This window comes from Ictidomys tridecemlineatus, chromosome 10 (assembly GCF_052094955.1).
Source record: "Ictidomys tridecemlineatus isolate mIctTri1 chromosome 10, mIctTri1.hap1, whole genome shotgun sequence".
NCBI lineage: Eukaryota > Metazoa > Chordata > Mammalia > Rodentia > Sciuridae > Ictidomys > Ictidomys tridecemlineatus.
In genome coordinates, this window is record NC_135486.1 from 89,648,660 (window position 1) to 89,665,936 (window position 17,277).

Below are 17,277 nucleotides of genomic sequence, written 5' to 3' on the forward strand. Positions count from 1 at the left end.
TGAGCCACATCCCCAGCCCAGTAATTATATTTATGATGGACAAATGATAAGAATTAATGATTCTGCAGTGTGGGGGGAAACTCATTACCATTATTTAGAAAATACTGACATTCTGGTAGGCAAAAAATAGAAAAAAAAAAGACATAAAAAGAGACTAGAAGAGAGAAAACACAAGTTTATGGATATAACAAATTTATTATAACTACATAGAAAGTAATTAAAATCAGAGTACAATAATGAAACGTTTAATTCAAGTAATTTATTTAGGTTCTTGGAGTATTTTGTACATTTAAATGTGAAAGAATTATATATAATGCATAAACTAATTTTGAAATACTCTTGTTCAAATTTATATAATACATATTTGAATAGTTAGACATTGAGGACAAAATTAGAAATAGACAGAAAGTCCCTGCTCACATGCAACTTGTAAGTTTAGATGTGGGAAGCAGATGCCAAATAAGAAAATAATGTTAAATTGTGGTGTGAATGAAAGAAATAAACAGCTAACATGCAACATTAGTAAACGTTTAGCATATTCCTTGGGGAAGAAAATTCATCAATGTCTTTTAGTAAGTTTTAAAATATTTAACACCTCCAAGTAATCTCATTCTAACAATTTGTCCTTGGAAGATAGATAATAAGTGGGAAAGAATTTAAATATTTAAAAGCAATCCTTGTAGTCATTTTTAATAGGACAGTTAGTTAAAAATCGTATATAGAAGAATAGATATAGTATGATTTTGTTAAAGGTAGACATATGAATAAAGTAGAGAAAATAGTTTATAGAAACATTAACAGGGGAAAATGGTTTATGAAAAAGTTTGGATACAACATTATATGTTTAACACAAATAAAATATAGGGAAAAAAGGAGGTAGATAAAAAGATCAGCAGAGAATACCAAAATCTTTTTTCCCCCATATTATTTATTTATTTATTTTAATTGTAGGTGGACATAATGCCCTTATTTATTTATTTTTATGTGATGTTGAAACTTGAACCCAGTGCCTCCCACATGCTAGGCAAGCCCTCTAACACTGAGCTACAGCCCCAGCCCTCCATGTTTGTATTGGTGCATTATAGTTGTATATATTGATGGGATTTGTTGTCACATTTTGTACATGCACACAAGAAAATACCAATATCTTTTATTTTTTTTAATATTTATCTTTTAGTTGTAGTTGGGTACAATACCTTTATTTTATTTATTTATATGTGGTACTGAGGATCAAACCCAGAGCCTTGCAGTGCTAGGTGAGTGCTCTACCACTGAGCCACATCCCCATCCCCCAAAATTATTATTTTTTTTGTTCTTTTTAGCTATACATGAGAGTAGAGTGTATTTTGACATACATATATGGAGTATAACTTTTTCTAATTAGGATCCCATTCCTATAGTTGTACATGATATTGAGTTTCACTGGGAATACCAAAATCTTAACAGTAGCTGCTTTTAGTAGGATTATAAGTAAATATCTTATATAAAATGGTCCCTTATCACGAGTATTATCAAAACTGCTCCTCTTCCCAGAGGAAATCATCATAAACGGTTTGGTTGTTAGCTTTTCCAAGATTTACTTGTGCATTTGAATACAAATATTTCTGTATACACAAATTGCAGTTTCAATGTTACGTTTTAAAAAGAGTCCTATAACCTGTATTTTTTGCTGTTTTGATTTTTGGGGGTTAATGTGTCTGGGAGTTCTTTTAATATAATTTTTATGAGATCTTAAAACTTCAGTAATAGGGATATAGCATAACTTAGTTTCCAGTTTTTTGTTGTTACAAACAATACTGCAGTGAACATCATTGTTCACTTGTTTATTCATTAAATATTCTAACCCCTCTATGTGTCAAATACTGTTATATATGTTGAGAATATAGCAATGAACAAAACAGAAGAATCTTATAGTATGTGAACAGAAGTCTTCATAAAACATCCTGATTTTTTTTTTTAAAGAGAGACAGAGGAGAGAGAATTTTTTTAATATTTATTTTTCATTTTTCAGTGGACACAACATCTTTATTTTATTTTTATGTGGTGCTGAGGATCGAACCTAGTGCCCCACGCATGCCAGGCGAGTACATTACCGCTTGAGCCACATCCCCAACCCCATCCTGAATTTTTGATATATTTGCAACCTTTGCTTTCAGAAAGGTTTTATATATTTTATGTATTACTGTCCCCTGCCATTCACGCTATTTAAAAAGAAAGCAAAGACAAAACTTGTAAGTATTTTTTGTGCTTTTGCTTACTGTAAATGTAATTACCAATGGATCAGAATAATGTTACCCCAGGGAAAAAGAATAGGCCAGAAACAGCCTATATGTTAGAAACATAGAACAGTCAAGCCAAAAAGCAGTCAGTTTTTTAGTAATGTAATACTTACACTCTATGAGAAAAATGTGTTGACATTTAAAGGCTTAAACAAGAAAAGAAAACTTGGAAAACTTTTTTTTTTTTTTTTTTTAAGAGAGAGTGAGAGAGAGAGGGGGACAGAGAGAGAATTTTAACATTTTAACATTTATTTTTTCTTAGTTCTCAGCGGACACAACATCTTCGTTTGTATGTGGTGCTGAGGTTCGAACCCAGGCCGCACGCTCGCTAGGCGAGCGCGCTACCGCTTGAGCCACATCCCCAGCCCACTTGGAAAACTTTTGAGAAACAAAATAGGAGTACACATATTCCTGTGACCTTAGGGTAGGGAAGGATTTCTTTCTTTCTTTCTTACCAGATATTGAACTCAGGGTCACTCGGCCACTGAGCTACACATCCTCAGCCCCTTTTTGTATTTTATTTAGAGACAGGATTTCTCTGAGTTGCTAGCACCTCACTTTTGCTGAGGCTGGCTTTGAACTTACAATTTCCTCTCTCAGCCTCCTGAGCCACTGAAATTACAGTTGTGCAGATTGCAGTTTGTGAAACTGTGAAGGGATAAGTTTCTTCCATTTATAAAGAACTCCTAGGTTTCATTAAAAACAAGACAAACTTTAACAGAATAATGGGAGAAAATAAATGAGTGGACATTTCTCAGGAAAGAAAAATAAGATAGATAATAAACATAAAAATCTCAGCTTCATTCAAGCAGATGCCAGTTAAAACTGTAAGGAGGTGCTATTTTATGGCCAATAGATTAGCAAAGTTTGACTTAAGCCCTGCAGAAGCAGTTGTCAAGAATTTGGGCTAATGGGATAATAAAATATTTGAATCCTTAAAAAAAAAAAAAAAGAATTTTGGCTAATGGGAATTTTCATCTATTGGTATGTGGGTATAAATGGAAAAACCATTTGGCTTTATTTAGTAAAGTTGCATGTGTATCTAACCCTACAGCCCAGCATTTCTACTTTTAGGTATATATCAAGAAATCTCTTGCTTAGATGGGTCAGAACATAAATATAAAAATAAGCAACATTGTTCTCAATAGCAGAAAACTGGAATCACAAGCATAGATCATCAGTAATGCACTGGAAAAAATAAATCATGGTGTATTCAAATAATAGGATACTATATAGCAGTACCAATGTTCTAGGTATATGTATGTGTTTAAATTTGGATTGGTTTCAATGACAAAATATAGTTTTAAAAAAATCATGAAGAATATACAGTGAATGGCTGAAGTTCTAGCTCAGTGGTAGAGTGCTTGCCTAGCACTTGTGAGACACTGGGATCTATCCTTAGCACCACATTTGAAATAAAAAGTAAATAAAGATATTTTGTCCATCTAACTAAAAAATTAAAAAAAAGAATATACAATGATTTTTAAAATAAAGATCAGAAAAGGTCAACTTTAAATTATAATGCTTATTAGAACTTTAAGCAAAGAAATGATTTAACATAAAATTCAGAATAATGATAACTTCTGAGTGGAAAGGAAGAGGAAATTTGGGGCAACAATAATGTTTTATTTCTTAAGCTGAGTAGTGAGTACAGAGGCTGTTGTATTCTTTAAACCAACTTAAACTTTTTTTTTTTTTTAAGGTGTGAGATATTCAGTAATTGAACAAATATAGCCAACCCCAAACGAATTTATTCATTTTTTTTTGGTACTTGGTATTGAACCCAGGGGTGCTTAACCTCTAAGCCAAATTCCCAGCCCTTCTTATTTATATTTTCTTTGAGACAGGGTCTTTCTAACATGCTAAGGGCCTTGCTAAGTTGCTGAGGCTGGCTTTGAACTTATGATCCTCTGCTTCAGCATCCCTAGTTGCGGGATTTCAGGCGTGTACAATTGTGCCTGAGTCAAGTGAAATTATTTTATTTAACTTAAATCCTTTATTTCCGTTATGGTATTGGCTTCTATAGCCTGTCTGTAATACTGAGTATATAACAAGATTTTATAAAAATCAGTTATTTTTGTAAAATTTTCAATTAAAGTTAAAATCTTAATTTTGTACACATACAAGTCTGCTATGATGGTTATTGCCAAGTTGAATCATAAATTTATTATTTTCCTTTAAATTTTTCATTTCCTTCAGTTTTCATTTAAATTTTGGGTTAGTTGCTAATATTTCTTTTTGAAGGCTGGTTTTAATTTTTAAAAAAATCTTGGGTAAATGTTAAAAAATTACTAAGTAATGCAGCCTTAATGATTTTTATTTTTCCTGGCAGCTAGCATTGGATATGTGGAGGAAATTGATGGTTGAACCACTTCAGACCATCCTTATCCGAATGCTGCTTCGAGAAATCAAAAAGTGAGTTCTGATATTTAACTTCCTGAGTGTATTAGTCAGGGTTCTCTAGGGGAACAGAATGAAGAAGTAGTATAGTATAAAAAGAGATTTTACTGGGGGCTGTGTTTGTGGCTCAGCAATAAAGCACTTGCCTAACGCATGCGAGGCCCTGGGTTCAATCCTCAGCACTACATAAAAATATAATAAAGGTATTGTGTCCAACTACAACTAAAAAGTGAACATTTTTTTTTAAAAGTGGGGGGGATTTATTAGATTGGCTTATGCAACCAAAAGCTGGATAGTCCATAATGGGCAACTATAGGCTGAGACCTCGAAGAATTAGTAGCTGCTCAGTCCAAGAGACTGAAGCCCCAGAACAAGAGGGATCAATGGTGCTACCCTAGTCCAACACTGAAGGCTTTTGGAAACTCCCTAGAGAATCACTAGCAGAGTCTGATTTGGGAGAGTGAAGAAGCAAGCGTCTGATACCCCTAGATGATCGCAGTAGCAATCAAGAACCCGATTCAAGAAGAATCTAGCTTGCATTTGCTGCTGCTTTCTTGTTCTTCCAACTTTTATTTCATCCAAGCCATCATCCTATTGGCATATGCTTATGGAGGGTCTCCACTTCAGTTGGCTATCCCACATGGCCCAAATCATACCCAGAAGCCTCTTAATCATTGGCATCGTTTTTTTTTTTTTTTTAAATTGGCACATTATAATAGTGGGATTTGTTATATTCATATGCACACCCAATAAAACCATATAATTTGATTCATTTCATTCCTCAGTCCCTCCCTGTTCCCTCCCTTCCCTATCCCGATTCTCGCTTCTTCTTTTGTTTTTAATACTTATTTTTCAGTCGGACACAATATCTTTATTTATTTTTATGTGGTGCTGAAGATCGAACCCAGGGCCTCGCATGTGCTAGGTGAGCGCTCTACCAATGAGCCACAACCCTAGGCCCCAATTATCTTCTTCCACTGGTCTCCCTTCTATTTTTTTTTAATTTTTCTAATTAATTTTACATGACAGAAGAATGCATTTTGATATATTATACACAAATGGAGCACAACTTCTAATTCCTCTGATTGTACATGGTGCAGTCTCACCAGTAGTGTGATCATACATATATAGGCTAATAATGTGTCCCATTCTACCATCCTTCCCATCCCCACAGCCCCTCTCCTCCCCTCACTTCCCTCTGCACAATCCAAAGTTTTTCCATTCTTCCTTACCCCCCACCCCTACCCATGGATCAGCATTCTTTTATCAGAGAAACCATTCAGCCTTTGGTTTTTTGGGATAGGCTTATTTCACTTACCATGATGTTCTCTGGTTCCATTCATTTACTTGCAAATGCCATAATTTCATTTTTCTTTAAGGGTGAGTAATATTCCATTGTGTGTATATATGTACCACATTTTCTTTATCCATTCATCTGTTGAAGGGCATCTAGGTTGGTTCCATAGTTTAGCTGTTGTGAATTGAGCTGCTATAAACATTGATGTGGCTGAGTCACTGTAGTATGCTGATTTTACCTACCAACCAGGGAAAGCCTGGGACCAGGTGGACCTTCAGAGAAGAAGTAATATCAATACTCATCAAATTATTCCATGAAATAGAAAAGAAGGGAACCTTTCCAAACTCAATCTATGAGGCTAATATCATTCTGATACCAAAACCATATAAAAACACATCAAAGAAAGAAAACTTCAGACTAATATCCCTGATGAACAGAGATGCAAAAATTCTTAATAAAATTCTGTCAAATTGTATACAAAAACATATTAAAAAGATAGTGTACCTTGATCAAGTGGGGCTCATCCCAGGGATGCAAGATTGGTCCAACATACAGAAATCAGTAAACGTAATTGATCACATCAATTGGCTTAAAGACAAGAATCATATGATCATCTCAATACATGCAGTACAAGCATTTGACAAAATACAACACCTCTTTATGTTCGAAACGCTAGAAAAACTAGGGATAATAGGAACATACCTCAACATTGTAAATGCTATCTATGGTAAGCCCAAGGCCAACGTCATTTTTTTTTATTTTTTTATTTTTTAATTTTTTTTGTTATTGTTGGTCGTTCAAAACATTACATAGTTCTTAATATATCATATTTCCCAGTTTGATTCAAGTGGGTTATGAACTCCCAATTTTACCCTGTATACAGCTTGCTGTATCACATCAGTTACCCTTCCATTGATTTACATATTGCCATTATAGTGACTGATGTATTCTGCTGTCTATCCTATTCTCTACTATCCTCCCTCCCCTCCCCTCCCCTCCTCTCCTCTCCCCTCCCCTTTTCTCTCTCTACCCCCTCTACTGTAAATCATTTCTTCCACTTGAATTATCTTGTCTTACCCTTCCTTTCCTCTTATATGTAATTTTGTATAATCCTGAGGATCACCTTCCATTTCCATGTGATTTCCCTTCTCACTCCCTTTCCCTCCCACCTCTCATCCCTGTTTAATGTTAATCTATTTCTAAAGCTCTTCGTACCTACCCTGTCCTTGGTTACTCCCCTTATATCAAAGGAGTCATTTGGCATTTGTTTTTTAAAGATTGGCTAGCTTCACTTAGCATAATCTGCTCTAATGCCATCCATTTCCCTCCAAATTCTATGATTTTGTCATTTTTTAATGCAGAGTAATACTCCATTGTGTATAAATGCCACATTTTTTTTATCCATTCATCTATTGAAGGGCATCTAGGTTGGTTCCACAATCTTGCTATCGTGAATTGTGCTGCTATGAACATCGATGTAGCAGTGTCCCTGTAGCATGCTCTTGTTAGGTCTTTAGGGAATAGACCGAGAGGGGAATAGCTGGGTCAAATGGTGGTTCCATTCCCAGCTTTCCAAGAAATCTCCATACTGCTTTCCAAATTGGCTGCACCAATTTGCAGTCCCACCAACAATGAACAAGTGTACCCTTTTCCCCGCATCCTTTCCAGCACTTGTTGTTATTGGACTTCATGATGGCTGCCAATCTTACTGGAGTGAGATGGTATCTTAGGGTGGTTTTGATTTGCATTTCTCTTACTGCTAGCGATGGTGAACATTTTTTCATGTACTTATTGATTGATTGTATGTCCTCCTCTGAGAAGTGTCTGTTCAGGTCCTTGGCCCATTTATTGATTGGGTTATTTGTTATCTTATTGTCTAATTTTTTGAGTTCTTTGTATACTCTGGATATTAGGGCTCTATCTGAAGTGTGTGGAGTAAAGATTTGTTCCCAGGATGTAGGCTCCCTGTTTATCTCTCTTATTGTTTCTTTTGCTGAGAAAAAACATTTTAGTTTGAGTAAGTCCGATTTGTTGATTCTAGTTGTTAACTCTTGCGGTATGGGTGTCCTATTGAGGAATTTGGAGCCCGACCCCACAGTATGTAGATCATAGCCAACTTTTTCTTCTATCAGATGCCGTGTCTCTGATTTAATATCAAGCTCCTTGATCCATTTTGAGTTAACTTTTGTGCATGGCGAGAGAAAGGGATTCAGATTCATTTTGATGCAAATGGATTTCCAGTTTTCCCAGCACCATTTGTTGAAGATGCTATCCTTCCTCCATTGCATGCTTTTAGCCCCTTTATCAAATATAAGATAGTTGTAGTTTTGTGGATTGGTTACTGTGTCCTCTATTCTGTACCATTGGTCCACCCGCCTGTTTTGGTACCAGTACCATGCTGTTTTTGTTACTATTGCTCTGTAGTATAGTTTGAAGTCTGATATCGCTATACCGCCTGATTCACACTTCCTGCTTAGCATTGTTTTTGCTATTCTGGGTCTTTTATTATTCCATATGAACTTCATGATTGTTTTATCTATTTCTACAAGAAATGCTGTTGGGATTTTGATTGGCATTGCATTGAACTTAGAGAGGACTTTTGGTAATATCGCCATTTTGATGATGTTAGTTCTGCCTATCCATGAACAGGGTATATTTTTCCATCTTCTAAGGTCTTCTTCAATATCTCTCTTTAGGGTTCTGTAGTTTTCATTGTATAAGTCTTTCACCTCTTTCGTTAGGTTCATTCCCAGGTATTTCATTTTTTGGGGGGATATTGTGAATGGAGTAGTTGTCCTCATTTCCGTTTCAGAGGATTTGTCGCTGATATACAGGAATGCATTTGATTTATGCGTGTTGATCTTATATCCTGCCACTTTGCTGAATTCATTTATTAGCTCTAATAGTTTCTTTATAGACCCTTTTGGGTCTGCTAGGTATAGAATCATGTCATCTGCAAATAGTGATAATTTAAGTTCTTCTTTTCCTATTTTTATGCCTTTAATTTCTTTCGTCTGTCTAATTGCTCTGGCCAGTGTTTCGAAGACTATGTTGAACAGAAGTGGTGAGAGAGGGCATCCCTGTCTTGTACCAGATCTTAGAGGGAATGCCTTCAATTTTTCTTCATTCAGAATGATGCTGGCCTGTGGCTTATCATACATTGCTTTTACAATGTTGAGGTATGATCCTGTTATCCCTAATTTTTCTAGAGTTTTAAACATAGAGGGATGCTGTACTTTGTCGAATGCTTTTTCTGCATCTATCGAGATGAGCATATGGTTCTTATTTTTAAGTCTATTGATGTGGTGAATAACATTTATTGATTTCTGTATATTGAACCAGCCTTGCATCCCAGGGATGAATCCTACTTGATCATGGTGTATAATTTTTTTGATATGTATTTGAATCCGATTTGCCAGAATTTTATTGAGGATTTTTGCATCTAGGTTCATTAGAGATATTGGTCTGTAGTTTTCTTTCTTTGAAGTGTCTTTGTCTGGTTTAGGCATCAGGGTGATGTTGGCCTCGTAGAATGTATTTGGAAGTTCTCCCTCTTTTTCTATTTCCTGAAATAGCTTGAAAAGTATTGGTATTAGTTCCTCTTTAAAGGTTTTGTAAAACTCTGCTGTATACCCATCCGGTCCTGGGCTTTTCTTAGTTGGTATTCTTTTGATGGTTTCTTCTATTTCCTCTATTGTTAATGGTCTGTTTAGGTTGTCTATATCCTCCTGACTCAATCTGGGCAGATCATAAGACTTAAGAAATTTATCTATGCCTTCACTATCTTCTATTTTATTGGAGTATAAGGATTCAAAATAATTTCTGATTATCTTCTGTATTTCTGAAGTGTCTGTTGTGATATTGCCTTTTTCATCCCGTATGCTAGTAATTTGGGTTCTCTCTCTTCTTCTCTTTGTTAGCATGGCTAAGGGTCTGTCGATTTTATTTATTTTTTCAAAGAACCAACTTTTAGTTTTGTCAATTTTTTCAATTGTTTCTTTTGTTTCGATTTCATTAATTTCAGCTCTGATTTTAATTATTTCTTGCCTTCTACTTTTTTTGCTGTTGTTTTGCTCTAATTTTTCTAGGGTTTTGAGATGAAGTATGAGATCATTTATTTGTTGGTTTTTTCTTTTTTTAAGGAATGAACTCCAAGCAATGAATTTTCCTCTTAGAACTGCTTTCAATGTGTCCCATAGATTCCGATATGTTGTGTCTGTGTTTTCATTTAACTCTAAGAAGTTTTTAATTTCCTCCTTGATGTCTTCTAAAACCCATTGATCATTCAGTAACCTATTGTTCATTCTCCAAGTGACGCATGATTTTTCCTTCTTTTATCATTGATTTTCAGTTTCATTCCATTATGATCAGATAAGATGCATGGTATTTTCTCTACTCCTTTATATTGTCTAAGAGTTGCCCTGTGACATAATATATGATCTATTTTTGAGAAGGTTCCATGTGCTGCTGAGAAAAAAGTGTAGCTACTTGATGTTGGGTGGTATAGTCTATACATGTCAATTAAGTCTAGGTTGTTAATTGTGTTATTGAGTTCTATAGTTTCCTTATTTAACTTTTGTTTGTAAGATCTGTCCAGTGGTGAGAGAGGTGTGTTGAAGTCTCCCATGATTATTGTATGGTGGTCTATTAGACTCTTGAACTTTGAGTTTGCTTGACGAACATAGCTGCACGATTATTTGGGGCATATATATTTATGATTGTTATGTCTTGTTGGTGTATGGTTCCCTTGAGCAGTATGAAGTGTCCTTCTTTATCCCTTTTGATTAACTTTGGCTTGAAATCTATTTTATTAGATATGAGTATGGACACTCCTGCTTGTTTCCGCAGTCCATATGAGTGGTATGATTTTTCCCAACCTTTCACCTTCAGTCTATGTATATCTTTTCCTATCAGATGCGTCTCCTGTAGGCAGCATATTGTTGGGTCTTGTTTTGTGATCCATTCAACTAGCCTGTGTCTCTTAATTGGTGAGTTTAAGCCATTAATATTTAGGGTTATTATTGAGATATGGTTTGTTTTTCCAGTCATATTTGTTTATTAATGTTACTAAACCTGATTTGTTTTCCTCTTTGATTACTTCCCCCCTTTACTGTCCTACCTCCCACTGTTGGTTTTCAATGTTATTTTCCATTTCCTCTTCCTGTAATGTTTTGCCAAGGATTTTTTGAAGAGATGGTTTTCTAGCTGCGAATTCTTTTAACTTTTGTTTATCGTGGAAGGTTTTAATTTCATCTTCAATCCTGAAGCTTAATTTTGCCGGATACACGATTCTTGGTTGGAACCCATTTTCTTTCAGTGTTTGAAATATGTTATTCCAGGATCTTCTAGCTTTCAGAGTCTGTGTTGAGAGATCAGCTGTTATCCTGATTGGTTTACCCCTAAATGTAATCTGCTTCCTTTCTCTTGTAGCTTTTAAAATTCTCTCCTTATTCTGTATATCGGACAACTTCATTATAATGTGTCTAGGTGTGGATCTCTTATGATTTTGCAAATTCGGCGTCCTGTAGGCTTCTAGGATTTGGGATTCTGTCTCAATCTTCAAGTCTGGGAAGTTTTCTCGTATTATTTCACTGAATAGATTGTTTATTCCTTTGGTTTGGAGCTCTGTGCCTTCCTGTATCCCAATGACTCTTAAGTTTGGTCTTTTAATATTATCCCATAATTCTTGGATGTTCTGCTCATGGTTTCTTAGCAGACTTGCTGAGCTGTCTATGTTCTTTTCAAGTTGAAATACTTTGTCTTCATTGTCTGATGTTCTATCTTCTAAGTGATCTACTCTGCTGGTAGTATTCTCAATTGAGTTTTTAAGTTGGTTTATTGCTTCCTGCATTTCTAGGATTTCTATTTGTTTGTTTTTTATTACCTCTATCTCCCTGTGAAATTGATCTTTTACTTCCTGGATTCGTTTATGTAGTTCCTTGTCAATGTGATCTTTCATTGTCTGATTTTGCTGTCTCATGTCTTCCTTGAGACTCCAGATCATCTGAAGCATGTATATCCTGAATTCTTTATCTGACATTCCATCTGTTGCAGCTATTACCTCTTCTAAAGTTGAGTTGACCTGCATTGCTTGTGGTCCTTTCTTTCCTTGTCTTTTCATACTGCTCGCGTTACTTTCTGCTTGGTGAAACTGATGTGTTTTTGAAATTTACCCCCTATTTATTTATATTGCTCTTGTATAGTTGGGAAGTCTCCCTTGCAGGGCAGTTGGTGGCTGTGCTCCTCCTCTAATTAGGGTGGTCTGTCTACCACGCTGGTCGGTTGCAGGTCTGCCCCCCCTGTGGGCGCGGGTGGCGGCTCTGCTCTGCCCCCACTCCATTTGTGGTGACGTAACTACCACGCCCTCGGGTCGTTGGTCCTGATCCGGATGTGGGCGGCGGCTCTGCTCGATCCCCACTCCAATTGGTGTGACGTGTCTAGTACGCTGGCAAGCCTCTAGGCCTGTTCCGCCAGTGGGTCGCAGGTCTGCCCACCCCGCGGGCTGGGGCGGCAGTTCTGCACAGCCCCCACTCCCAATGGGGGTACCTGACTGCTTCTCCAACAGGTGACTGAGCCCCCTCCGGAAACGGGCGGTGGCCCTGCTCCACCACCACTCCAACCAGTATGACGTGACTGCCTCGGTGCTATGTGTCCACCACGCTGGCAGGTTACCGGACCTGTCCTGCCAGTGGGTCGCAGGTCTGCCTACCTTGCAGGCTCAGACGACGGCTCTGCACAGCCCCTATTCCAAATGGAGTTACTTGGCTACCACGCCGTCGGGTCGCTGGTCCTATTCTAGGCGTGGGCGGCTACTCTCTTCGGCCCCAGCTGCAGTTGGGGTGTCGTGATACCACGCCGGCGGGTCACTTGGCCTGCTCTGGGCACAGGCGGCAGCTCCACTCTGCCCCGCCCCCCCCCGCCCCCACAGCACCCAGCAGGACCCTACCGAGAAGCAGTCACTGCAGGTTTCCCAGCCCTGGGCTAAAGTAGCTTCGGGAGCCAGAACCCAGCCTCTCCGATCCCGAGGCATGCTCGCTGGGGGCTGGCTCCAAGGAGCGTGTCACACTCCACTGGGCGCAGGCTCAAAGACGCGGTCCCCACGGGCTCCCCAGCCCCGGGCCAAAACTGTTCCGGGAGTCAGAACCCAGCCACCCCAAGCTCAGCGCACGCTCCACTTGGAGCTGACCTCCACAGGCAGTCTCCAAAGGTTCCCCAACCCTGGGCCAAGGCTGCCCCGGGAACCAGAATCCGGCCGCTCAGAGCCCAGCGCACGCCTTGCCAGGAAAGAGCCCCCAGGAGTATTCTCCACAGGTTTCCAGTCCCGAGCCTATGCAATCTGTCTGCGAGACGCAGGCAAATACCAGCCTGAAATCACCTGTTCCGTAGCTGAATGAGCTGAGATCAGTAGAAAACAGGGATGATTACATCATCACTCCAAGATGGCGGCTGCTGTCCTCCTCTGTGGTCCGACTGGCGTCAGGAACCGAACTGGACCGCTTCTCTCCTCTATCTCAAAGCCGGAACTCACCACTAAGCGCGGCCATTGTACCACTGACGGGAGCCCCCAGAATCCGCATCGCTGCACCCCCGTTCCGGCGCCTCGACGCTTCCCAGCGCGTGCGCCGCAGACTCCAGCTGCGGGGCGTTCCGCCGATCAGGCAATGCGACCCTCCATGTGGAGAAATCATGGAGAAATCGCCCTTGACCGGGCTCCCCCAGCCGAACCTCGCACGATGGAAATCCGTCCACTAGATTCTGGAGCACCTCAGTTTCACTGGAAATTCCCAACAAGATAGCCTTCAGCTGTTTCACCTCATTTTTCTCCCACTCAGTGACGCGGCGCACTGGGGTGATGCACTCCCTTCGCCGCCATCTTCCTCTCCTCTCAACATCATTTTAAATGGAGAAAAGTTAAAAGGATTCTTTCTGAAAACTGAAAGAAGACAGGGATGCCCTCTTTTACCACTTCTATTCAATATAGTCCTTAAAACTCTAGCAAGAACAATCATAATAAAATAATAAAATAAAAAGGTTACAAATAGGAAAGGAAGAACTCAAGCTATCACTGTTTGCTGCAGACATGATTCTGTATTTAAAAGACCCAAAAAATTTCACCAGAAAACTTCCAGAACTAATAAATGAATTCGCTAAGTAGCAGGATATACAATCAACACCCATAAATCAAATGCATTTTTACACATAGCCAGGAATCCACTGCTTCCTGTTAATCCAATCAAGCTGACAATTCAAATTAACACTGAGTCCGTTTTATTTTGCTGTTTGGCAAGTTTTTTTAAAACAATGTACAGTTGCATTACTATTGACCGGGCTTTGACTGTGTCTTATTGTAAATAGCCTTGTTTTACTTGTTTTTTTTTTTTTTTTAGTTGTCAGTGGACTTTATTTATAAGTGGTACTGAGAATCAAACCCATTGCGTCACGCATGCTAGGCAAGTGCTCTACCACTGATCCACAACCCCAGACCTTATTTTACTTTTTAATTGCCAATATTTTAAAGTTAAAGAGTTGAAACAGAATTAGTGGCAGGTGTGAGACTTTAAAGTGTTAATAGTTTTGTATCTTGAATATGATTGTAGTGACATGAATCTGGACATGATCAAATTGCATAAAACTATATAGACACAAATGATTGTAAAACCTTGCAAAATCGAATAAGTTCTATAAATTGTATCTTATCAGTTTTCTGTTTTTATATTGTATATTGGTTATGTAAGGAGAAAGTTGGGTGAAGGATACATAAGACCCTCTGTTATTTTTGAAACATTATGTGGGTCTATAATCATTTCAAAATTATTTTTTTTGTTTAAATAGTGCATAAAATGGGAGTGTTCCTGTTTTATTCCTTCCTTTTACCTCAGACTTTTCTCCTCTTTAGTAACTAGATAACAGTTTGGTTGAACTTTTATATTTGTCTATTTAAAAATGTACAATGCCATTCATCCCTTTTGGGGGTATCTTTACAGTTCTTGGGAGAATGGTGAAAGCTGTGGATTCTCTCTGCACAAAAATTCTTGGTATGCATGTGTTCAAAAATTTTTCATCTTTAAGAAGGTTTATGGATTCCCAAGGCCAGAATTGCAGCGCCTGGGAATTAAACCCAGGGCCCTGTGCATGTTAGGCAGGTGCTCTACTACTAAGCCACATTCCCATCCTTCTACCTGCATTTTGTTAGATTTTGAGGTACTTGGTATTTTCTTTCTTTTTTTTCCTATTGGTTGTTCACAACATTGCAAAGCTCTTGACATATTTCATACATTAGATTGAAGTGGGTTATGAACTCCCAATTTTTACCCCAAATGCAGATTGCAGAATCACATCGGTTACACATCCACATTTTTACATAATGCCCTATTAGTAACTGTTGTATTCTGCTACCTTTCCTATCCCCTACTATCCCCCCTCCCCTCCCCTCCCATCTTCTCTCTCTACCCCATCTACTGTAATTCATTTCTCTCCTTGTTTATTTTCCCATTCCCCTCACAAACTCTTATATGTAATTTTGTATAACAATGGGGGTCTCCCTTCATTTCCATGCAATTACTCTTTTCTTTACCTTTCCCTCCCATCTCATGTCTCTGTTTAAAGTTAATCTTTTTTTTCCTGCTCTTCCTCCCTACTCTGTTCATAGTTGCTCTCATTATATCAAAGAAGACATTTGGTATTTGTTTTTTAGGGATTGGCTAGCTTCACTAAGCATAATCTGCTCTAGCGCCATCCATTTCCCTGCAAATTCTATGATTTTGTCATTTTTTTTAGTGCTGCGTAATATTCCATAGTGTATAAATGCCACATTTTTTTTATCCATTCATCTATTGAAGGGCATCTAGGTTAGTTCCACAGTCTAGCTATTGTGAATTGTGCTGCTATGAACATCGATGTGGCAGTACCCCTGTAGCATGCTCTACTTGGTATTTTCTGATAAAAATCACATAAAGTATTTGTTTTCTGCTAGTATACAGAAATGCAGCTAACTCTTGTATGTAAGTCTTATATTCAGCCATCTTGTTAAATTCTATTTTTTCTAATAATTTGTGAATAATTTAGGATTTTCTTTTTTAAATTAAATTTGATTTTTATTGTTTTTAAAATTATATTTGAAAGCAGAATTCTTTTTGACATAATTATATAAACATGGAAAATATCTTGTTCTAATTCAGACCCCAGTACCTCTCCTTTTTCTTCCCTTTTCTTACCGCCTGCTTTCTTCTCTCTTGATCTTTTAGTCATTTATACATAGTAATTAAAAAAAATAATTTCTTGTGGATGGTTAGATTCAATGCCATATACTTATATGTACATAGGAAATTTAAGCTATCATAATATAGCCAATGAGAGTTTTATTTTCTCCCTCTGTGTATGTTTGCCTTACTACATTGGCTAGGACCTCCAAAGTAGTGTTAAGAGAAATAATAACTTTTTGCATCTTTTTCTCATTCTTGATTTTAAAGCTTACATGTGTATCACTATATATTTAAGATGATGCATCCTTTAGTTTTTGTTAGCTATTCTTTATCTGAATAATGAAATTAATTTGAATTTGTGTTGAATTTTATTTTATTTTTAAAAATTAATTAATTATTATTATTATTTTTTTGTGGTGCTGGGGACTGAACCCAGGGCCGACTGCATGTGAGGCAGGGACTCTATCAACTGAGCTACATCCCCAACCCTGTGTTGAATTTTATAAAAATGACTTTTTTCTTATATTGAGTGATCATATGGTGGTTTTCTTTTTCTATAGATTGCTGATTTAGTGAATTTTATTTATGGGTTTCCTAATATTAATGGATTTTCTAATGTTGTCTAATATTAAAGTATCCTTTTATAAATAAAATAAAACCTGGTTGGTCATTGCCTATTATAGTTTTTATACATTGTTGCATTTGATTTGCTAATATTTTATTTAGAATATTGCATCCATATCTATGAGTGGAATATGCCAGCAATTATTCTTTCTTGTAATGTCTTGGGGTATGGTATCAGGTTTATCGTTGCAGGTATTCTATTTCTTTTATTTATTGTATTTTGTTAAATTTAATTGATTTATTTATTTTGCAGTACTAGGGATTGAACCAGGGGCTCTCTACAACTGAGCTATATTATCAGCCTTTTTTATTTTTTATTTTGAGACAGAGTCTTACTAAGTTGCTAGGCTGGCCTCAAACTATGAGTCATCCTGCCTCAGCCTCCTGAGTTACTGGGATTGTAGATGTGTACCACCATGCTTGGCCTTTTTTTTTTTTAATAGAAAAACTTACATAAAATTGATATTATCAATTT

At 37.4% G+C, this 17,277-nt stretch overlaps 1 protein-coding gene across 4 annotated transcripts in view; it reads left to right on the plus strand.

The window, feature by feature from the left end:
• The window catches only part of Cul2 (cullin 2), a 94,678-nt gene that overhangs the window by 37,920 nt on the left and 39,481 nt on the right, over positions 1 to 17,277 (plus strand). For all 4 annotated transcript variants that reach the window (XM_078023398.1, XM_005330838.3, XM_005330837.3 and 1 more), the window contains exon 6: positions 4,612 to 4,694. In XM_078023398.1, the coding sequence (XP_077879524.1) occupies positions 4,612 to 4,694 (83 nt within the window). The remainder of the gene's footprint in view (positions 1 to 4,611; positions 4,695 to 17,277) is intronic.